Source organism: Neodiprion virginianus, chromosome 5 (genome assembly GCF_021901495.1).
Source record: "Neodiprion virginianus isolate iyNeoVirg1 chromosome 5, iyNeoVirg1.1, whole genome shotgun sequence".
NCBI lineage: Eukaryota > Metazoa > Arthropoda > Insecta > Hymenoptera > Diprionidae > Neodiprion > Neodiprion virginianus.
This window is the reverse complement of record NC_060881.1, coordinates 27,805,038-27,829,216: the sequence shown is the minus strand read 5'-3', so window position 1 is coordinate 27,829,216 and position 24,179 is coordinate 27,805,038. Positions and strand designations below refer to the sequence as shown.

General features: G+C 34.2%; 3 protein-coding genes across 18 annotated transcripts; 2 read left to right on the top strand and 1 right to left on the bottom strand.

Moving 5' to 3' along the window:
• Positions 1–252: 252 nt before the first annotated feature.
• On the top strand, positions 253–9,568 carry LOC124306185 (DNA topoisomerase 2-binding protein 1). Of its 3 annotated transcripts, none has more exons than XM_046766497.1 (26): positions 253–731; positions 953–1,064; positions 1,286–1,425; positions 1,665–1,800; positions 2,149–2,256; positions 2,348–2,551; positions 3,220–3,436; positions 3,538–3,669; positions 3,881–3,957; positions 4,049–4,218; positions 4,310–4,451; positions 4,521–4,650; positions 4,776–4,970; positions 5,103–5,287; positions 5,357–5,523; positions 5,699–5,907; positions 6,204–6,337; positions 6,543–6,770; positions 6,844–6,912; positions 6,994–7,160; positions 7,910–8,031; positions 8,261–8,331; positions 8,425–8,544; positions 8,635–8,835; positions 8,991–9,220; positions 9,344–9,568. In XM_046766497.1, the coding sequence occupies exons 2-26, from the start codon at positions 954–956 to the stop codon at positions 9,564–9,566; spliced, it is 3,888 nt and encodes a 1,295-aa protein (XP_046622453.1). In that variant the 5' UTR covers positions 253–731; position 953; the 3' UTR covers positions 9,567–9,568. The 3 variants fall into 3 exon arrangements, with proteins under 3 accessions (XP_046622453.1, XP_046622451.1, XP_046622450.1); XM_046766495.1 differs by having other exon boundaries at positions 929–1,064; positions 1,668–1,800; XM_046766494.1 differs by having other exon boundaries at positions 929–1,064.
• A 384-nt stretch (positions 9,569–9,952) lies between these two features.
• Positions 9,953–15,900, top strand: LOC124306186 (diacylglycerol kinase epsilon). 5 transcript variants are annotated; one of them, XM_046766501.1, is made up of 11 exons: positions 9,953–10,162; positions 10,718–10,892; positions 10,989–11,160; positions 11,689–11,819; positions 11,892–12,039; positions 12,588–12,805; positions 12,911–13,056; positions 13,148–13,316; positions 13,432–13,612; positions 13,880–14,016; positions 14,108–15,900. In XM_046766501.1, the coding sequence occupies exons 2-11, from the start codon at positions 10,728–10,730 to the stop codon at positions 14,225–14,227; spliced, it is 1,587 nt and encodes a 528-aa protein (XP_046622457.1). In that variant the 5' UTR covers positions 9,953–10,162; positions 10,718–10,727; the 3' UTR covers positions 14,228–15,900. The 5 variants fall into 5 exon arrangements, with proteins under 5 accessions (XP_046622457.1, XP_046622455.1, XP_046622456.1 ...); XM_046766499.1 differs by having other exon boundaries at positions 10,495–10,892; XM_046766500.1 differs by lacking the exon at positions 9,953–10,162 and adding an exon at positions 10,252–10,323 and having other exon boundaries at positions 10,495–10,892.
• On the bottom strand, positions 14,408–23,132 carry LOC124306189 (mitochondrial dicarboxylate carrier). Of its 10 annotated transcripts, none has more exons than XM_046766514.1 (9): positions 22,988–23,132; positions 22,849–22,903; positions 20,182–20,338; positions 18,748–18,903; positions 18,413–18,579; positions 18,085–18,292; positions 17,877–17,957; positions 17,758–17,814; positions 14,408–17,664 (listed from the first exon to the last, which is right to left on the bottom strand). In XM_046766514.1, exons 3-9 carry the CDS (start codon positions 20,275–20,277, stop codon positions 17,560–17,562), a joined length of 870 nt encoding a protein of 289 aa, XP_046622470.1. In that variant the 5' UTR covers positions 20,278–20,338; positions 22,849–22,903; positions 22,988–23,132; the 3' UTR covers positions 14,408–17,559. The 10 variants fall into 10 exon arrangements, with proteins under 10 accessions (XP_046622470.1, XP_046622477.1, XP_046622473.1 ...); XM_046766521.1 differs by having other exon boundaries at positions 20,182–20,279; XM_046766517.1 differs by having other exon boundaries at positions 22,972–23,117.
• Between the last annotated feature and the right edge of the window lie 1,047 nt (positions 23,133–24,179).

The window sequence follows — 24,179 nt, the reverse complement described above, 5'->3', positions numbered from 1 at the left end:
CGAGAGCGTTCTGGAAGTATGGTTTTCCTAGGACACTTTTCCCATTTTCCATGGGTGCGTTCCGAAATTAGCTCCCAGTGCTGTCAACAATCTTTTATCTCATTTGTGCTGTCGAGTTCAGGCACTGATCTGTGTTATATAGAGATCAGTGACCACGACCAAAAATTATTACAAAATCAAAAAACATTAGTCACGCGCATGCGTATTGCGACTCCATTTTACACTATCCATTTCACGAATGAAAATACTCTCCTGACACAACCGTCGTGAAACATCGTAAAATATCGTAAAGCAGCGACCGGGACGCGGGAAATGCCGTATACTAGTTATACCAATTGGCAGTTAGTTTATCCCGGTTTTTTAATTATTCACCGGGTTGGCACAGAGATTGTCATTATGAAATGACTTGACTTGACGGCAGATCAAGAGTATAGATGTTTGTCTATTATGATTTAGCCATCGCTCTACATCACAATAATTGTTATTTATCATATTTTTATCTGGAGTTTGAGAATCGTTGTAGTTTTAGGAATATAACCTATTCTGCAGCCTTTTCTACGTTCAAAATTACAAACGCCGGACCATTTTCAATTCGAGTTATCATAAGTTTATTACACGAGAACTGGAACTTGGGTAATTTTTTCAATACATCAAAGACACAAGTATAAGTTTCCAGTAACTTGTCAATAATAATTTATGACTTACAAGTACTCGGATCTAAAATTTTAAAGGTAAGAACTCTTTGTTTTTCAAATCTTTTGTAACACATTTCTTACCTTCAATTCCACTTTCTGTAATAAGGCATGACACTCTGTATTTTATGGTCAACCCATGTTTAGTACAAAGTAATTATTGTCAATGGCAGATTTAACTATATGCCAATTTAGAGCAGAAATTCAATTTAGATCAAATTCTCATTACATTACAGTTGATTTGGATTTATGAAATACAGAATGACCAGCGAAGGAAGTCAGGTGGACTCCGATTTGAACATATATTTTGTCATAACGAGAGATCAGAAAGATGAGAACGATTCCTCAAGCGACATGTGGCATGCATTTAATGTAAGTATATCTGTTTAACCATACTAAAAATTTCATGGGTATTTGCTGACATTCAACCATAAATCACCTACTGCAGTTCAATGCAATTTGTGATTCTGAAGATTTGATTTTCTGCAAATAGTGCAAATAATTGATTTCACAGGATAAACTACAAAGTATAATCATATGCACGGTAAAATTTTATGCTCCAAGTTTTTTCTGATCACACTTTTATTTTATAGAGCTGCGACGAACACGAATTATCGCCAAAATGGATAAAAGAGAATTTATGCGACAACTTAGCACCAGGAAAGAAGGACGTGTTTGTATTGGAAGAATTTGAGGGGTCAACGTTCGCACATTTGAAAAAATTTAAATGCTCGTAAGAATTTAATACAGCTGTTGATTGTAGCAACATTTACAGTATTCATACCATTTACATTTCTAATCAGAAAATTGAAGCTGCATGTTATGAATTTCTTACATTATACAATATTTCCTTCAAACAAACTCATTTCACTCATCATAATAAATCAGCACATAAATTTCAAAGCTCGATGAAAACTCGGTTGAAAAATTACGTAAGCTGCTAGTAACAACTGATGGTTCATTATGTTTTAGCAGAATAGTTGGACCGCGATGTTTACTGAGCTGTTTCATGACCGGGGAACCAATTCCCGAAGGAACCAGCCCAGTATTCACAACTGCAATGAGAGGCCTGGTTGTCAGTGTGTCTGGTCTCACTTCAGAGGCAAAAGTACATATCATCTACGAATTATTTTCAAATTATAGAGGCAATTGCAAGTTGGTATGCAAACAACTGTGATGCTTGTATGATACTGTCCTGTTCCGATGAAATAGCAATTGTTATATTGCGATCATTTAAAAATTACAAGGGTTCTTTATTGTATTGCCTTCAGTGAAAATTATTGTTCAAGTTTTACTGATCGTTTTGTGTTTTATAGAAAAACAGATAATTTTTTGCGTAAATATTGTCTCCTGTGTGCTCCTAAGCAAACAAAGACATTTAAACATATATATACTCACAGTTGACAAAAGGTAATTCAATCATCGATTATTCTGAGTCTGATTTTTTTGTTTTCAGGAAAATATAGGAAGGAAGGTAGAATACATGGGGGGTGTTTATTCGCGACAATTGCGAAACAGTGTCACACATTTGATTGCAAATTTCGTGATGTCTGAGAAGTACGAGGTCTGTATATTTATATATGGCTAAAAACATTAACAACGACTCTTACAAACACGAATTGTAGCAATTTTCGATATCATTTATACTTTTCTAGAAAGCTGTTGAACAAAAAATACCAGTCATGACCGAGAATTGGGTAACAGCAGTATGGGAAGCAAGTCTTGTGGAAAATATACGGGCTACGAGCAGTAGATTTGACGAATACAAGTGCCCTGTCTTCATGAATCTAGTTGTTACCTCAACCAATTTATCTAAGCGAAAAAAAGAGATTAAACAATTGATCACTGATAATGGTGGTGTAAGTATTAACATCCAATGAGTGATGTTTCTCATTGCCCAGAGCTTTGAGCGATCTACTTTTTCAACTATTATTTTTTTTTTTCCTCATCATTGACTATTTTCTACTATCTTCTCGAAAAGTTTACTTTATTAACTTTTTTGGATCCCGTTATTGAAATAAGTAATCTTAATTTTGAATGCGCTAACCAATGGTGAATCAGACTTATTCAAAAATTACATACAGAGTGTACATATCCTTACTTTTCGGTTAGATAATGGAAACGCAAGGAAACTAGGGAAACTGTACCCAGTATGCAATTTTGCTGTAAGTTGAATTTGTTTATAAACAGAAGTTTGACTTGTGACAAATATTACATATATAGTTCATTTAATACAAAGTATATTTATGTGCATGCTGATGTTTAGTCCCATTTTAACTCTGTCCATTTTTTCAATGAGACAAAAAGCTAATATTTTACATAAATAATTTAAAACAGTTTTCAACTGCGTTTATTAATTTAGTGTGTATGATTTGTAGTCTAGAGATGTACTATTGGCATGAATTACTGCTTACGTTTACTAACTGCTTTCTATTACTTTGCTTTTTCTCTGTAACATTGACACTGGAAGTCTTTTATTGCCTGTAAATTAAATTTAATCATAACTGAGTATCATGTTAATTTTCAGATATTTATGGGAGCTTTAGATGGTGCCAAAGTAAAGATCGTTGTAGCCCCAGAAGATTCAGTGCTCAGTGAAAAGCTTAAGTATGCATTGCAAAATAACATTGCCTGCGTTACACCCCAATGGGTTCATCACAGTGTGAAGCACGGTTATGCCCTGCCGTTCTCAGACTACTTAGTAAAAACTACAAAAAAATGTTCAACGCCTGAGAAATCTAATGGTCTGTTGAAATTCTATCGTGAAATGAAGTTTAGAATATTCGTAATAATATTTAAGATATTGAAATAATGAAATGGCAATAAAATCTCCTTTCTGTTGCAGTTAATGCAACATTAAACTTTTCCACTATAAGTACCATACCGGGAGATTCGAATCAAAATGGTTTTGTCAATGAAACTATGATGACAACAATGTCCAGTACAATTCAGGAGCGATCACCGCTGGAAAACAGAGGTTTTTTTTTTTAATGTGTAGTTTAGTGTAGGGAAAATTTATAGATAATATTGATACGGTGATTTTAAAATTACTTCAACTTGACATGACGAGATTTGATTGTCAATATAATGTGTACACACGTATTTTCAGGATTTGACTGAATCGTTGATATACAAAATTCCAGTTTAAATATTTGTTAATTATCGCTTTCTATATAATTACGTTTTAGCTGCTTATGTGGAAGTGCTGGCCAGACTTAATATTCACCAGGCAAAAATGGCAGGATCATTTTTAGATGGTTGCAATGTAAGTCACCAGACCTTGCAATGAACGAGATTCACCGTAAATAACTCGAATATTTGACATATTTATTTCGTACGAATTTATGTATTTGCAGATCTATCTGACCGGATTTCCGTTGGATCACAGAGAAAAGCTGAACCGCATATTAAATGTAGGAAGTGCAACACGATTAGACGACATATCGGATGCTGTGACTCATGTTATTGTTGGAGAACCAGGCAAAGCATTGCCTGAAATAAAATCAATGAAATCAATGGGACTGAGGTAAACGTCAATTCAAATAACATATCAATAATTGAGTAAATCTGATCAACGCATGAAAGACATAAACATTTAATACACGTTTCCTTTACAGTCCGTATTTTCTAACAATAGATTGGTTGGAAGAAAGTATGAAAATAAAAAGCACTGCTGCAGAAGAAGACTTCAAGTATGAGTTAAGCGAAGACGTATCCCATGAGAAAAAAATGGAACCACCATCTCCGCTTAGTAAAAAGGTTCGAAATATCGTACTCGATCGTATTTAATTCTTTCATCGTGATAACTACGTTATTTTTTGTCATTAGAATTTACAATTACTCCAAAAACCCAGGAAACCACCAGTACCAGTGTTCAATATTGACAAGGAAATGAATCAAGTGAAAGAAACTGAAGAGCCTGATCTTATTCAAGAATATCTGAGGTCGAATGCATCTAGTAAGTAAATGCAACCTTAAAAAATTTTCATAATCACGAATAATAAAATTTGTGATATGGTGCTTAAATTGCAATTTGCCATACAGCATAGCATTCAATAACAATGCATGTTTTAATATTCACAGGTGTAGCCAATAAATCGCTCAAAGAACTTGTACAACAACAGAATGATTCGACACTAAAAAGCGACAAAAACAGTGATGCAAAAACTGTCACCAACGGTAATTGTCACACAGGTGAACCACACGTTTCAGAATTAAGCGATGACTCCACAATACCCATAACACAACCATCTGAAACAAATGTCCGAATTCTGGAAGGTAAAATTCAGTCTTTAACCACATTTAACAGTTCGTATTGTCTTATAAATAACCAGAATTTTGTATACGTATATACGAAAAATGCGGTGTATTAAATACCCGTTTAAATAACACAATGATCAACTTCAACAGGTTTAACTTTTATTTTAACTGGATTTGAAGATCAAGAAGAAACTGAGCTATCGTCTAGCATAACTACACTGGGAGGAAAAGTAGTCCCAAATTCCTACAAAGGAATCCCTGATTACGGTGTCGTACCATTATTTGGCGCTCCGCTAAAACATACAGTGAATGAAATAGTTACAGATTTATTCATCGTGAGTATAAAAATTACCAAGGCTCACTATATGTCCCTACAGAGATAATTCATCTGATTCTTTTTCTAGGAAGATTGTATAGACTTGGAGGCAGTAGTTGAGATCAAGTATTATTACAAGCCAATTTCTTTGAGTAAAGACGCTACACCGTTGACGAACTGTGTCATTGCAATGAGCTCATACACGGGAAAGGAGAGAACATTTTTATCAAATGTAGCCGAAGCGCTTGGTGCGAGGTAACGTAACGTAAATAATTGTTAATATTCGTTGCATAGCGAGAATTTTCTTGGCTCTGATGAGAAAATATTGTATGGAATACAATGATTTCATGAAACTTGGCACAATCGTGTACTGATTTTCTTGAAGATTATCAATTACCTACAGATTTTAAGAATATTTATTGGTTTTCAGGTATCAAGATACATTTGCCCGTAAAACTTACTTGAACAGAAACACATATGGATGTACACATCTGGTCTGTCCAACACCAGAAGGAAGTAAATACAATGCAGCAGTTAAATGGAAACTTCCTGCTGTAACTGCTGATTGGCTTTTAGCTTGTCTAGCTCAAGAGCGCTGGGTAGATGAAACCCCGTATCTTGTTGGCGAAACGATTATAGGTGCTTACAGATAACATTAATAAGTATAAAAATGAGGTTGAAGTTAGTAACGCTACTGTAACGATGCATCTTTAAAAAACATCATTCCTTCACATCTTTAGAATTTTCTGGGATTTAGTAAACCATTATAAACAAAACATACTCATAACTTGAAAAGCCAGCTTCTTGAAAGTTATTCTAAAATTGCAAAATAACGAACTTTTCTCTGATGTTTCATTATGTTAACGTTACTAACTTCAACTTTGTCTATAAAACATGATAATTATATTAACACTTATTCATCCAAAAATCTACAGCTGACGACAGACCCGAGGATCCGAAAACGGGAACACCAAATCAAATAGATCCAGTCATTGGCGAAATGGGACCGCCTTCGAATCCAAATATAAGACAAATTATAACTCCAAAACGCAATTTACCATCTCTCCAGGTAAGTTGATTTTAGTTAGAATTTAAACGTCTCTTAAGTTTGTTTTATAATATCGTAGTACATTGGAGTACTTCTGATTAAAGTATCTAAAAATGTGAATTAATTGCTGAAAAAATTTGTCAGTCATATCTTTTCATTCGAACATTATTTTCTTCGTTAATTCAATTTTTAACGATTTTTTTTTCATATTGATTTATATTTGTAGAGTTCCTGTTCTTCTTCTGAGATTACACCCATAAACAAGAGGCTCAGTCTTGGCGATTACAAAACTCCACCATCCCCATTTCATGTATCCACCCCAGACACACCGTATGGACAGTGTTTCAAACCAAATCCATCTCCAGCAACGAGGAAAAGGTGGCTAAAGTGGGCCGAGGACTTGCCTGATATGTTTGTGCCGGAACCACCGTTGAAACGTCGACGACCTAGTACCGTGAGTTACTTGTTAGAAATGAACGATTGAAGTTATTATTCACGAGAAAATAATATACTTCTTTTTTCAACAGCCACTTTCAGAACTGAAAAAACAATTATGGGAGGAATTGAAAAAACCATTTGTACGTCAGAAAGATCAAGTAAGTTGCTTGCACGCATGAGTATTTGTACACAGCAGGGTTTATTTGTGAAATATTTTTTGTTGATTTTAAAATGGGTAGAATCGTGCAGCAGATCAGGATGAAGCTGCGAATGTATCAGAAGATGTTCCAAACCCAGTCGAGGGGAACCACGCAAGCGATTCACCGCTGTCCACTAATACACCTATAAAAAAAGTATTGGCCTTCGATGATGAGAATAGTCCTACGAAAACAGATCAAATAAATTTGTAAGTAATCTTCCTCTGGTACTGAAATGGTCATTATAGTTTTTTTGGAGTTTACTCGTTAAGAAACGATTTGAGTTATGGGGCCCCGTACGGAAATTATATGAGGAGTAAAATCAAGTGTAACACGAAAACTTGAGACGTTAAGTAGAAAGAGACAAACATATATATCTGTAGGATTGGACGTGCAAAAGAATGAGATGGTATACATTACACAGCGTATCCTTTATTCGGGGTCTCCTCTTTGTGCGGTGCTTCGTAGTCTCACTGTATAGTTCATTACCTCTGGTCTGAGAGTTGAATGTGTGCATATGTTTGTACGTGTGTGTTGTGTGCCTGCGTATTACGAAGTTCTGCCGCAACTTGTATACTGCTGCCGAGTACAGGGTATGCATGCTGTATAATAAATACATATAGTAGCATTTATTGTATCGATACAACGTACACAAACAGCAACCTAACCATCAACTTTTAATGTTTTGATTTTAAAGTTTTCTTGTACTTCTATGCATTGATACGTGTATTTTTATGTACTACACTTTTATTGAAGTAATATAAATAATCCGAATAATTACAGATATATGTTTGTTTCTCTTATCATTTTGGAAGATGCGTTCATTTACCCTCTTTCTCTATTCGATATATATCATAATTATCATTCGTAAGGAGTAAACTCCAGTCGTGCGTCGAAGCTGACACACATACTTTTTTTCATATCTATTGTCAGTTGGAAAAATATTATTTTTTTACAGACAACTTGCTCAACTTGATCAAGTTCTCCAAGCCTCAACCCCAGAGTCTAGACCCTCCTCATCTTCTGATTCTGCAAAACAACCTATATATGATTCTGAACCTGTCGATCATATAACAAAGTGTAGGTTTGAAGTATTACCACTAATTGATTTTGATTATTGATAATTTTTGATACAATGATTTTTCACCTGTAAAAATATGTTTGAGTTTTGTTTTTCACACAAATATTTTCAACCCCAGATTTGTGCGAAAAAAATGAATCCATATAAGCTCATTGAAAGAAACTGAAAACACGAATCTTCTTTGTTATCGTGCAAACAAAAGAATCTGTAATCGATCAATTCTTTCAGGCCCTGTTAAAGATTCACAGCCTGATACTGTTGGTTGGGAGGCTCCAGTCCATACAGTGCTACGTCGAAAGGTAAACTAACTGTAAATAGAGATTTTAATTTCATAGTTGTATTGAAATTCTGTTAACTGAACCATTTTATATAAAATGCCTTCCAACATGTAGTCTACCATACCTGAAGATGTCGAACATGAAGATGTAGAGAATGCACCAGACACAACTGTTCTGACAGACGTGGGCAAGGAAATCCGGAGTAAACCCAAATTTATGCTCTCTGGAATAAAGGTTAGATAAACAGTTAGAAGGTTCTTGCACACACCTTGAAAGAAATTAATTGGCAAGATAGAAAATTAATGAAAAACTATTTGATGACAGGATCGAGGTGATTACGAAAAAGTAATAGTAGAATTAGGTGGTGATTTTTCAAAGGAACCAAACTATGACATGTCGGCAACTCACCTGCTGTGCATGAAGCCTGCACGGAATGAAAAACTCCTTGCAAGTATAGCCGCAGGAAAATGGGTACTCCACTGTTACTACTTAAGAGATTCCGAAGAAGCAGGAATGTTTCTCGATGTAAGTTTGCTGTGAAAAATAACCATTACCAATTTACAAAGATCACAAAAATCATGTGCCAATTATTTAGATGGTTTATTTTCATTTTTTAATCAAAATTTAATTGAACGGCGTATCTACTTCTATGGCTTTTACCCGTGTATTTTTGTTGAAAGGAAGAAAAATACGAGTGGGGTAATCCTAAGAGTGAAAATATTATTCCAAACCCTACTACCGACACCGAAAGCCAAATCGCAGCTGCTGCCCACAGATGGAGGCTAAAATTGACAACAAATCCAGGCGGTGCTTTTCGTGACATGGTTGCTCTGCTCATAGGACCAAAGGAGAGATGCCAGCAGTTTCAAAGACTAATTTGTGCTGGTGGGGGAACAGTTGTCGAAGCCAGGTAAAGTTGATGGTTTTGATCATACGTATACTATTCACCTCAGAATCATGATTGAATATTTTAGCTTAAACACTGAACAGGAAAACAGTAATAGTCACTATGTATTTATGCTTTCGATTTCAGACCGCCTTACAACACGAGTCCGAAGTCTAAGAAAATAACTCACTGTTTTATACAAGTTAAGCAGATAGACCAGCCAGTGGACTGGGCGATGATGGCAAGCAAGGGAATACTTTGTTTTTTACCGCAATATCTCAGTGATCATTTGACGGCTGAAAAACAGCTCAATCCGAAAGACTGTGTATTACCTGAATTCAGAAAATATCTTTCTCTCTTGCCAAAATAATTGTATTTATATAAAAAATAGTGATAATAATTTAATACAAATACAAAGTAATTATATAATTCATTCCTGTTAATTGCTTAGAAATAATGCGTTGCTCTATCTAGTTTAAAATGCCGTAAGAAATGATTTTTTTACATTAACGGTGTAAACTGTTAATCTGTACATTAAAGAATATAAAATAAAATTGGTAGTTTTTTCGCGGTGACGTTGAGACTTGGTTTTTGCAAATTTTCTTTCTCATTCGTTGGAAATTAAACTTATTTGCAAAATAGCATACGGGTTTATAAAGTCGGAGATTCGAGTATTACCCGCGTAGACAATCCGATTCGCCATGGCGTAATGAAGAACTAGAATGGCTGTATAGCTGAAAACAAAATAATCCAACATGAGTTTGACAGATGATTTTGCTTTGCTTCGGGGCAGACATCCGACAGTTTGACAAGATTATAGCTTATACGCGCATGTGTATGTCTGTAATCATAAGTTATTCAATCTGAAAGAAATTGATGTTAATCATATTATGACTCGACAGGAAGTTTAAGGAGGAGAAATAATACCGCAGTTTTGATAATTTCTTACCGATCGCTGCGTGTGAGGTTAGGATTCTCGACGTTTGCTTACTCTGTAATTACGTCAAATTCAAACACGTAAATTGATTGAGATGCCATACAATATAAATTGCAATATTTTCATCAAGGCATCTTGAAAAAATGATCGTTTCATTCGTAAAAAAACGTTCGAAGGTCTAGATTTTCATGTGGCTAAATTTTGTTTAATAACCCGCCCTTGATTTAAAAATCGATCTTTTCTATCTACGTGTAGCACTGAAGTTCAAAGTTGACAATGAGATGCCAAAACAGTATCTATTTTACATTTTGAATACCACTTACATTTATACATATATACTTTGGATTTCTCTTCTATCTAGGATACTTCTGCTCTTCTTGTTGGAATCCATAAATAAATCATCAACAGCATCTCGCAATTTGAATATTTTCCATCTTTCAGTATTCATATATAAACAGTCGTGTCGGATATCACTAGGATTCATCTATTGCAAGAATATCACATAGTTCTTGCTCATGCGCAACAGTGAGAGAAGTTTGAATATAAAAGGACATTGCGATATTGGATGACTTGGATATTCGTAGGTGAGGCAGGATGTGGGAAGGAGAACTGAGTGACGTTATTCTACCTACGGTATCGACAATGATCATTTTCGTTATGACAATAAACATTGTCAGATACTTGATGGCTGAGCCGCACATCCACATTAGAGATGCGACTAAATCACATTCGTGGAAACCAATCAAGAGAATATCCAGGGTAATTTAAAACGTTGATCACTGTTACATGAAAAGCCAGATAAGTCTCTGGTAAATCAATCTTTGCCTCCTTATTAAAAACTCGTATTGTTTTTAGGCACATTTCTGCAGCATATGCGAATCACTGCTCATCAACGTCGATGGTCTTTATTGCGACTCGTGTGGAGTCTGTGCCGATCGAGGCTGTTTCAAACTCGCGGATAAACAGCTGAAATGTAAAGACATAACGCTAGTTAGTGACCAACCAATGAAACATCATTGGGTCAAAGGTGGGTAACTTTGTTATTGGTTTGTATTCGTGATGGAAAAATACTCGCAAGGATTTTCCATTCAGACAATAGTATTCTACCGAAATTGGTACTTACTATAAGAATCGTCTTGACCTCAAGTTTATATGTGGAAAGAAATCTTGGAAATGTAGATCACTCAAAAAGAAACCGAAAACTAATTTTTTTGTCAACTTTCGGCCCTTTGTGTGGACCCACCTCAGGACATACATTTACTTAAACATTTACAATTTGAATCTTTGCTAGTCGTGGTCTAAAATTGAACAAGATTAGTCCTATGTTTCCTTTGTTCACCGCTGTTTGTGTAAGGAATGATTTGTTGAAATTTTCTTGTTCGTTTTTTTTTCCCTATAGATGTTTAAATAAATACATGTCCTGAGGAAGTCCCACACCAAGGGCCGAAAGATTGACTCATAATTGATGTTTCTTTTTGATCGACCTAGATTTCCAAGATTTCTTTCCACATTGGTATTTATTGCTTGTAGTTACGAGAGAACTCTTGTATAACAGGTAACTTGCCAGTAACTGCGATGTGTGATGTTTGTGATGAAGAATGTGAAACTGAACCAGGGCTATTGGATTGGTGGTGTTGTTGGTGTCAACGATGCGTTCATGATCTCTGTAAATCTAATTTACCAGAGGTAAGTTTGAACCATGAAGATTATCGAGTTCATTATACTGACAAGATATTTGATCTAGAATTCACTCTGTAGGTATGTGACTTTGGGAAATTCAAGCTGATGATAGTGCCGCCGGGAAGTTTGGAAGTAGTCAACACCCGCAGCAAGATGCGCCGTCGACTTCAACTCCGTAAAATAATACCTCCACTGTGGCCAAACTGGAATCCCATAATTATTGTTGGTCAGTTGAATTGAACGTGTGCTGGATACTGTATTTTCCACTTACCTTAATTCAGGCAGAGCAGAAAAAGTACTTGAGTATCTACGAAACGTACAGTCCAGTCGAAGAGCTATAACGAAAGATATATCATATAAGAAAGGTTTGAAAGTGCAATTGAAATTCATCGAATTAAATTTAGTTGAAACAGTATCCCCTTAGAAAAGGAAAAATTTAAAAGCAAACAATAATTTCAGCTACAATGAAAAAATCGCAACGTTTAAAAAATTCTAATGAACTAGGACACATTATGATTGTAAATTAATTTTCTATAAATCAACGAATTCGTATTTTCTATTTGATTTCTCAGTTTATCAAAACAACATGGTTACTGAAATCATTGCAAATGACGAATAGTAAACCAAATTCAACTCGTATAACATCAGCTGCACTTTCAACTTTTGTTATATCATATTTCTGACTTCAGAGCTCTCCGACTGGACCATACGTTCCATACATCCTTAATCTGAAATCTAAACCCAGCTAGTCGTAACAGCTCATGATTTTTCCAGCCAATAGAAAATCGGGTAATAACGACGGGGCTGCAATATTGTCACTATTTCGAAGGCTCGTAAACCCAGCGCAAGTTGTTGACCTCGCTGATCGAGATCCTGTCGCAGTGCTTGAATGGTGCCGTTTGCTCGGAGATGTTTCGTGCAACATTCTTGTCGCTGGTGGTGATGGGACTGTGGCCTGGCTTCTCAACACGATTCATAAACTACAACTAAAGGTTGGAACATGATACTAAATAAAAATAGTATACACTTACTTATTATCCACGGACAATTTTTGTCATTCAAATTAATCCAAATTTTCATTATTTTGGCCCTCATAGCCGATTCCATCTGTGGCAATACTACCTCTGGGAACAGGTAATGACTTGTCTCGTGTTCTGGGATGGGGAAAAGAGCATGATTCGGATCTAGATCCAGCAGCCACCTTGCAGCAGATACAAGTCGCCCAGAAGGTGGATCTTGACAGGTGAGCTTTTTGTTCTTTAGAGCACAAAAAGTAGAGGTACAAGAGCAACTATTGAATCATTCATCTATATTTTATTCTCAAATATTTTCAGATGGCAGGTATCAGTAAAACCATTCAGAGGTCTTGGATTCAGGGGTTCGAGCAAAGATTCTTTCATGTACAACTATATAAGTATTGGTGTAGATGCACAGGTCACATTGAGTTTTCATCGGGCCAGAGAAAGTTGTTTCTATTTATTCAGTCACAGAATATTTAACAAGGTGAGTCATTTTCATCATCTCTTGTCTTTATGTAGCAGTTTTTCTAGATGTTGGTAATTTCAAGTCCAGAACGCCTTGCGAATTTTGAGCTATTATGCATCGTGTTGTCGTGTAGCTTCTCTATCTGGGCTTTGGGACACAGCAAGTTGTCGAGAGAGAATGCAGAGATTTGGACAAAAAAATTGAACTTTACTTGGATGGAAACAAAGTAGAACTACCATCAATTGAAAGTATTGTCGTTCTTAACATACCTTCTTGGGGTGCCGGTGTTGATCTCTGGAATATGATTCCTCAAGGTACTACTAATCGCAATTACCATTCATTACGGATCGTTTAAAATCACAGTCTGTCAGTCGATCTCATTAGCTTATATTTTCATTTCAAATCATATGAGTATTCATCCTAGTTTCAATTCTGTCCACTTTTTTCTATTCTACAAAGATGAGCTGCTGATTAGGCTTTATGAGTAAAAAAAATTCAAAAGTTTTCCAGCTTTCAATTGGCAGTGTTAATCCATAAATGTATTTTCTCACACTAATTTTCTAACCATTAAATACCTAAAGGAGTTGATGGTGTTCAAGAGCAAAGCATAAATGACGGAAAGTTAGAAGTTGTTGCGATATATTCTTCATTTCATATGGCCCAACTCCAAGTGGGTCTGTCTCAGCCTCATCATCTGGGGCAGGCATCAAATATTAAGGTCAGAATGCCGTGATAGGTACTGAAATTTAGAATGGCATATCAGTTAAAATTTTGGTAAAGATGCTAATGTTATGTTACTTATATTTCAGATAAAATTGCTTGGTTCATGCGCAGTACAAATAGATGGAGAACCTTGGTATCAGCATCCTTGTGAATTTAACATTTCGTACTGCAATCGGGCATCGATGTTGAAAAGTAACTACAACTAATTCACATTGCCTGTATTAATGCTTGTGCAATTGACTTATTTTTAATTGTGTATTAACAAACGGTTTCAATGGACAAAAGCAGATTTTGTAGTACTATTCTTAGTTTCAATCAAGAAGAAAACTCTAGTCACATTATAGAACACATCACGTACATACAATAGTTATTTTTTTAAAGCGTTGCTATCTTTTGTCTGCAATTAAAAAACTATTCTATTCATTCTCGCTCTTTGGGCATTAATCGAAATATGCCTGAAAATATTCATGCGTATATTTAGGATTACGATTATACTTAAACTGGAGTGTCCCGGTGACCTTTATGAGTCAGTCAATACCACAATGTCAAACAATTTGTCTCTCTCAACTCGGATTACTTTCGATTTCGTGATTTGGTAGATTCTCATTAAAACAACTTAAAAACTATGTGGTGCTGACAGTTTAATTTGTTGATTTTAAGTATGAACCAGACAAGTACTGTGAATAATTGATGTACCTATTTTTAGATGTGTATTTTAATAATTAAGGATTTATATGGGCTTGGAATTGATTCGGTTTATCGATATTTGCATTTCCGTCTTCTTATCTCAAACGTTCCTAAGATAGCCAAAATCTCATAAAGACTAGAATCTCTGTAAAAGTAATTTGGATATATTTTATTATCTTTACTTTTTCTTTCAAAGCAATCTCATTTAAGTCATTAGTTATCACCTTATATAACTTTCGTCATTCCGTTCCGGAGTCTACCATTGTCTAATTATCAAATGTGGTCTCAAAAAATTAAATGGGCGTTTATTATTCCGTAAAAAGACCTGATCTGATTGTTAATAGTAAGTAATGCAGCGAGGTTGTATTTGATATTTCTCAATACACATGAAAGGTCATTTTTTGAGCAGGACTGAAAAATGGTTACTTAAATTTTTTCACATGTTCAGTGTATCAAATTTTCACGATTCTTTATATGTGATGTAAAGATTCAGTATCACTTGACTCCAATCTTGATGATACAAAAATTGCAATGAATCTTGAATTTTTACGTAAAACATGTTGAAAAGCTATAAGTTTTAAATATACCTACATACATATATGGAATATAATATAATTTCATGTCACTTAAGCGGGAAAACATTGATTGCAACCTATTCTCGAACGGATAATGTAGCATGATCTATATATGTATACGTAGGTACAAAAAACTATTCTTTTGTCAATGAAACGTAAAAAATTCGCTGAATAAATATGATTTTATCATATATAATGTAGTCAATACCCAAGTTTATTACAATATCGTCAAAGACGGCATTTTTAATTATATTTTGTGAGTAGCCGATAGTTCACTTCTCATGATTACTTTCTACACTAGACCTGCAGTGTTGGAATAATAATAATTATTTATTTAATTTCTTCAAATATACATTCGTCCGTATAATGTATTGATAAACTCAATGATCGATTATAACTATGCATTTAGGTATGTACATGTATGTATGTACAATAGTCCGGTGGGTATTGATATGCTTTACGAATAATACGAAACAAGTAAAATGCAGTGTTTAACAATAACTTACTGGTTTCTTTTTTTCTTGTCTATAGACATGTTGTTACTCTGCAACACCTTGCTGGTTAAATAATAGTATGATAATCAGTGTGCAAAGTGTATAAAAAACTGGAAAAAATAAGAAAAAAAAAAAAAAAAAAAAAACGAGGAATGGAACAAAAGAGAAATTAACAGAAACAGATCTGTAACGATGAATTTTTCACCATAGCGAGGTCCAAAGCTACTTAATGTAAATGATTCCATTAGAGAAAGTGAAAATGAATTAATGATCATAGAATCAAGGCTAGCTTTATAATATAATACATATGTAAATGTTAAAAGCAATCAAGGATGTAATAGCTATGCATCTGTAAATATTATTATGTTAAATACTTGATAAAACAGAGCTAGAAAAAAGGTAAAGTTGTAAAAACGTGACAGAAAAATTACTAAAACAATAACGATAATTTATGAATGTATGCATACGCAAAAAAGCAAGCCTTGATTGAAATTATTATTTTTTTACTGGTCCTGTAACTGAGAATGAATTGTTCGGTAGTTTATCTATTAAATTTTCGATTAATAAAAGATATTAATATCGAATGGCCAAGATATTATGAAAAATTTCTCGATTGTGAGACTCACAATACACCGGTATCAGCGTTCCAAACCACCGTATTATCACTTCTTGATAAATAGTATCAAAAATATAATCCTCATAATGAAATGTATACATAATGAGGTATCCTGCACATCAGTTTGTATTACACATTTGATAGTAATTTAATTTTAGACGGCATTGAAATTTTTCATTTTTTTTTTCTTTCTATTATTCTTTCAATTGATATTCATTTACGATACCGTTTTAGGGATTATTGATGGACTATTATACGTTGAATCTCCACAAGAATTTAGTCCATAACATGAATGTAACTAGGTGACATGAAAACACGACAAATATATAGCACCTGAAATATTGATGAACAACGGTTGATAATAATTGGATTACGGAATAGGATGAAGCCCAAACAAACGAAAAATCGCTTTGCTCAGTCTTTCGACGTTACTCTGTACCACCCATTTTAGATTTTTTTTATTTAACAGGGAAAACTTTTGAAATTTGTTTTCAAAATAATTTTTGTTATTGGAAACAAATTAACGAAATAGAATAAAATGGGAGGAGTGAGAAAAACATTGTCAAATTAAATCAAATCTTTTAGGTACAATTGCATGGAACATGCCACATTGCTAAATGAAACAGAATCTATCTATATACATATGTGTGTATATGTATATGTAGTACGGATATGTTCGAATAAATATCAACAAAAGTATTTAGATGTATATATTATATATGCCAGCATATATGCAAAAATAATGTTTTGTGGAATGCACATCTGGAAAATATTGAATAATGAATTGATTACTGATATAAACCAAAGTCTATCCCGTAGACTTATTCTAAACTAATAACGATAACAACATTTAAAAACAATTCTACTTATACTCCAGACCCTGTATACAGGTAATCATTTTTGGCAATCGCATCATACGGTGTGGTAATTCGCTAGTGCTGATTACTTTTCCGTCAACTGTAGTCACGGAACATCCAAGTTTTACAATTTTTCTACAAACGATTATTTGTCAAATTCTCCCTCTCTGATATATGGATAACTCGGTTTCTGATTCCCTCCTGAATCAAAAAAAGCAGGCTGGGAACACCTGCCGATTTCAATTCCGCTGAACTTGATAATCATATTTAAATAAACCTAGATTAATATTGTATTCCTATTGCCGTTTCTCATTGAAATTTAGGTGTAAAACCAAAATTTGTTCTAAGTTGTTCCAAGAAGACGAACGTCAGGATTGTGTGAGGTGCCAGTCGAACAAATGCAGGTATATACCCCTGAAAATAAACATTTTCACGTTGCATCAAATCAAAGTTTAATTTAATTTTTATTCTGGTGGTGGGGTAGCTGACTGAATTTCCAGAACTCACTTTGAAGAACCCCAGAGGTCCAAGTTTAGCGGTGTAAAGTATGAGATCGATCATATTCTGAAATATTAATCAAGTTTTACAAAATTCTTCTTGCGATCAAGTGTTAATGTATTGCTTACCTTGAATTCTCCGGGCTTGGCATTCATGGCTCTGGTCTTGAGGACATCCAGAGGCTGGGTCAAAGTTGTCGCTATCGCACCCTAAAACAAAATGGTATTCATCCTAAAAGTTTCAACTCATTTACCCTACATTTTGATGGTAATGTATTCTCACTACAAAATTTGAATGACAATTATTAATTTCAACAAAATTTCATTAAACACTTACCGCTGATAAACTGGACAAAAAATGTGTGGTCGGACTATCAGTGAACATGCCAGATTGTAATAATAGCATTTTAATCTGATCGTAAAAGCTTAACTGTCCGATAGTCATGAGGGCCGCCCTGCTGGTCGCAGTCGAGCAACCGTTAAAAAGTCGAAGAAAGCCTTCCTCTTTCCATACTCGGAACAGGCCGTCCAATGCATGTTTGTAACTGTAAAAAGGGATTTTATCGTTGCAGTTAAATGGGCTTTGATGAGAATAGTCGCCAGTTTCGTAAATTATGAATTTGAATTTCTTTTGACATTCAATTAGATCTAAAACTGTGTCTTACTTTCTTCTCAGCTCCGGCGATACTTTGATATCATTTTGCATTCGTACATTAATAAGATCTGCAGGAGTACCGATAACTCCGCCGACAGCTCCGGAAATGCCAGCCAAAAATAATCGTTGGTGAAACGGCAAACTGTAGCCTGGAGTTTCCAAGGCTTGTTTTCCAACCTGTGAATTGAATAAACAGCTGGTACGTAAGGCTGACACGTTATAACATAAATTGATGACCAATCTTCAGAAGAATGATTCAGAAAAAATAAACTTATAGCGTCTTTGTCGTGATGCAAGTTCGTTTCGATCGTTTCTTACTGAAAACCGGCAAAAATTTCGAATTACCTCGTAAAAGCCGAATCTGGTTGTCGAATAAGTAAGCTGTCGTAGAAGGGAGGCTGTGAGGCCATTGTAAAGTGCGAAAACACCTTGATGTTTGATTATCTTCAAAGTTATTTTCGATACAGATGATTTACCCTCCTGCTGTGTTTGCAGATGGACCTGTGAAGTTTATTTCAATCTTAAGAACAAGACTTTGAAATTTCTTCTTTACCACGAATTCTGTCATTTTCATCTATTGATAAGAAGATATTTCATTCAATGTGCTGTAGCAACAATTTTCAACTGTCTAATCCTGAATCTAGCTCTTTCTAAACCAAGCATGTGACCAACTGAGAATAAATTTACTTTATACATATCAGTCGACTGAAACATGATTTCCTATAAGCTAATTAGACTAATTGTAGGTTTAATAATTACAGTCTATCAACATCTAATATCTCGTTAACAAATTCCTAAAAGAATTATCTGTGAAATCGTATACAATCGTGCCAGTTCAAATTAAAGAGGGGGGAGGGATTATGTTAATTATATTACACATTTGTTAATTGACACCTGGCTGTACAAAATTTGAGACAATTGGTCAGTGTTTCCATGCACGTTAACATAAATGGTGAAGGTAAAACAATGTGCGCGGCATTGTTAAATTAATTAAATTACGTAAGCTGAGGATGGATGTACATTCATAGAATTAGAAATACGACCAGAGCTCCAGAGCCAGAGCATGGTGGTAGATTCTATGACAACAATTCTATAATGCTGACTGAAAAATTCGTTTTCAGATAAAATTTGAAGTAAGATTAATGTTGGATTGTTTTCTTTTTCCCCTAGAGTAACTCAATTCAATACAATATTTTCAAAAACATTTTTACAAAGCAAAACTTTAGATAAACTGTTGACACGAGCCGATTCCCAAAATAGACATTGTAATTTGAAAGTTGAATGAATTCAAACATCCAAATAAACACCATCCCGAATTCTTCATATACTTTGAATAGTCAGATAGATTTTACAGATGAATCTTTATAATGACTACGCTTATTTTTGGAAAGATCAGAACTTGATTGCACAACCCGACGTAGTTACATAACTGTTATATTTGGAAAAGTATATTTTAGTATCTACCGACTATACCGATTTTCTTTAAATATAAATAGCAACTACGTTCTTGTAAAGGATATTGCATGGAAAAAGAAATTGCAATAGCACTTGACGTAACAAGTTGATAATGCAAGCTCATCGTTGATTAATTATGATAAACGATGGAAGGCGCATATTATTCGAAGTCAAAGGTACAAATATTTTGTACATACTTCTTTTGCGTAGTTTTGTATCGGAGAAAAAAAAAAAAAAAAAAACACGCGCTCGTAAAGAAAAATAATTTCTCTGGATTATCCAAGACAAAAAATGAGAAAATTCTTTTTTTAATATCAACTATACCTTCAACAAATCCAACGGATGGGTGACACATGCAGCACCTGCGGAAGCCAATCCACCAAAATACCAGCGGGATAGTTTTTCATTTTTTTTTACCATTTCTAAAAAAAATTACTGTCGCTTACGATCGTCTATTGGCAAGAACACTAGGTATGAGAAACTGAAAGTAAAATTATTGAGAATGATATTCAATTGCTTGTAGTTACAAATTTTGTACGATTATAAAAATTAAAAATTGAACTACTATATGCGTATCGTTATTCGAAAGCTGTCTTGCAATTGATTCAATTTTTTACCATCTTTTTTACCCTGTAAATCAAGGCGTACGAATGAGACGAGGAAGAAAAGAATATTAATAGCAGTGTTAATTGTAGCTGCTTTTTGTTCGGTACACAAAAGAAGTGATCTGTGACAAACTGCAATTCCAGTTAATACAAAATAATCACGAGACAGATGCAAGAAGTGTTTTCCCAGCTTTATGTAAAACGCATCATAAATATTCTCCACGCTTCGGTGTAAATAAAAAAATTAGCAAGTACGTCAGACTGCTTACGGCATGAGCAATGGATGTGACGGATTTTTCAATTCTAACTTAGTCGTATTTTCAGAGATAACGACAAATTTTGACATAGCCACAAAGTCCAAATTGAATTTCAATCTTAATATTAAGAAAATAATTTCCTATCAGAAGGTACTCGTTACTACTTGATCTCTGGCTTTTCATCTGACTTGTAAATACACTTGACATTCAAATATGATGTAAGATAAATTACATCATACAAATAATCTTCGGACTTATTATTTGTAATCAGAGATAATAATATAAAAAGTATCTGTGATAGTGGAAAATTTTTATGTGTCAGTGTAGAAATAAAAAATAAATAGCACCTTATCGCACAAGTCTGAATGAATGTGAGTTGATCAGAGATCAAGAATCACATTGAGGGAAAGTCAGTGAGAGTTTAGTTGAAGGCTTCATTCATCGGAAATTAGAACAATACTATTCATAGACATTGCTATTAAAGGAATTGAAAATATATTCTTCTTATTTTTCAGTAAAAAGAAGCATCATCTTTTCTTTCTTTCGTTTGGATTGAATAGATGTCCTTAATAGGCCCGACTTTGATATTTTGAGAAACATTGTGAAGCTTGAACTGACATTTAGTCCACAACTGAAGGACTAATTTGAGGATACACAAGTTTGTATAAATGACATGCAGAATTCATTCTTTCATGTAACGTAAATTCGATGTTAATCTACAGGTCAGAGATCAGTTCACACTTTAAGCAAAGATAAGTTGTACAGCTAAGTTCTGCCTAATAGTAACGCCTACCATCTTAATTTCTATTCCTATCTTCATGAATTTTTACTTTCTTATTTTGGTGTTTAACAGTCTTTGGAAGTACAATTTATTATATTAAAATATAGAACTCAAGATATATTTCCAAATATGTAAAAGAAAAGTATTGAATATAAGGATAATCAATAACTAAAATAGGAATTCATGAATTAAATTGGATTAACATTAAAAATAATATATAGTTAACTTTGAAAATGGCTCAATAAATATATTTAATTGAATATAGCGAAGACGTAATTCAGTCTTATCGGATATCCTGACGCGAAACTGATTATATACTTGAAGACTGTTAAACTGGGTTTTAAACGAAATTTCTTAAGACAAATTAGTCATCTTTTCAAACAGGAAGTTATCTAATTTCAGTTAATACATTACTAAATACTTATATTATAGCTAGACTTATAACGATATTCGAATACGCTATATCTATCCCGATTATGAACGTTATTCATGCCCAAAGGATTTTCAAAGCATAAGAAGAAATAACAATACATATAAGACGTAAAGGGATTATAAATGAAGCAACATCTGAGTCAATGGTAAAATATCAACGTAATACAGGTGGATAAACAAAGCGTAGTTACAATCATTTGTCATACATACTTTTATGATTATCAAATAAAAGAAGTTCTGCGACTGACTGTGAAATTCAATTATTTCTAAACAATTATGTTTAATCTGATTTAGGATAATTCAGAAACATTTTTTAATTCAAGCCTGTAGATTTATTTAATTAATATGTAAAGCTGTAATAATTCATCATATAATAAAAATAAATTTTGTCTTATTCGCGAACACGAATTCTCATTGAATGTGTCGAGTCACTGATCTACTTCCAGTTTGCTAGGTGCACGTGATAATAATTTTCTCATACTTTATGCACCGAGCGATTTATGACCTTGTCTCTCATGCTTTCATGGGCCGTGCGCCTTACTCAAACACGATAACTTGTGTATGTGTCTGTGTTACCACACGGTTACCACGCGAGTTTCATATAATTTTTTTTTTTATTTGTTCTGATTTGTTTTTTTTTTACACTGAAATCAGATACGCACGATCCTATCATATGCAAACATCAGATTTTGCAGACGTGAAATTAACCGACCGAGCGAGTGATTATCGTAATTGATAATTATTCCCGTAACCTTGATTATACATATTTCAAAAATTCATTCAATTCATGTATGAATATTACACGCCAATTATTATTGAGAAATAAGGAGTTGTCGTTAATTGACACTCTACGTATAATCGGACAATGTATTAATTACATAAAATGAAAAACGTATATAGAAAGAGAGAGACTTACATTTAGGTATAACAACTTCCCTGTAGCGGGTAACGAACTCAGATAATTGATAAACCTATGAAACAAATGACACGTGAATTGTCGGTGTTGAGACTAGATAAACGTGTGAAACAAATGACATACACACACAGATACGCACCCATGCACATTCAAGTAATTGGGTTGCGTCAAAATAGTTTGTTTATCAAAGTTACGGATCAGCCCGGTCTGAATTTCTCCCTCAGCGGACACTGACGTACTCGCCTGGCCAGGTCACGGAGATCACTGGCCATAGCTTCGCTTAAATATGGAGCTTTAACGAGAAAATCCGAAGAATGACGAAATCCCCGCCACATCTCGAATTTAAATCGATGGTTCTCTCGAACCATATTGCTACGATTACTAGCCAGCGCTGCCAACCGCAGGACGAAGTTATATCCACAAATCTACAAGCCTTTTGAATTTAAGAGGGTGTCCTGGTCGAGTTCGATCCTGACTTATTAGATATCTCCAAATATCGAAGTCCCCGTATCTCAAACATTTTTGAACAAAAAATCTATACTTCATTTTCTTGACACGCAGAAATAAAGAAACGGCATGAATTCTACAAATTTACTATCGCGATTTCGTAGGATCCGTACCATTTCCTTATTTTTGCGTCAAATGAAACTGTATTCGAGTATTTTTGTTCAAAATTGTGTATAGAATGGGGCTATTAAGCCCGTTTGCGCATTTGAAATATGTGGACTTCGATATTTGGAGATATATACGTCAACGTTGAAATCGACCAGGACTCTATTTTTGAAAACAACATATTTTTATCAAACATTTTAATGATTTATCTCACCGCCTCCGTTTCATTCCACACCGTAAGAAATCTTAAATCACAAATGAAAGAAATATATTACCTATAAAGAATCGTACGAAATTCACAAACTCATAACTGACTGTCTACAAATTATAATACATATCTAATTGAAAATAAGCCCACCAAAATTTTTTTTTCAATGGAAAAGTGTTAATTCAATATTTTGAAGAAAAGTGATTTAATATAAAATAAAAAATCTTTTCTGCCGGTATAAATTTAATATATTTTCATCTCAAGTCTAAATTTTACTGATTGACGTTTAACCGGTATTTAACTACTCTTTGTAGATTTTTATAAAGTTTTTGACAGTCGGTACGATATAGCTAGTTGCCTTGCATGCGTTGCACATTTGTTATACCTATATCATACGCAATACTCGGACAACAATGATCAACAATGTAATACATCAATTTCACAACAATGCTGGAGGGAGAAAACCGCAACACGACTTTGAAAAAGTTTTTAATTTGCAGAATTCGGATGA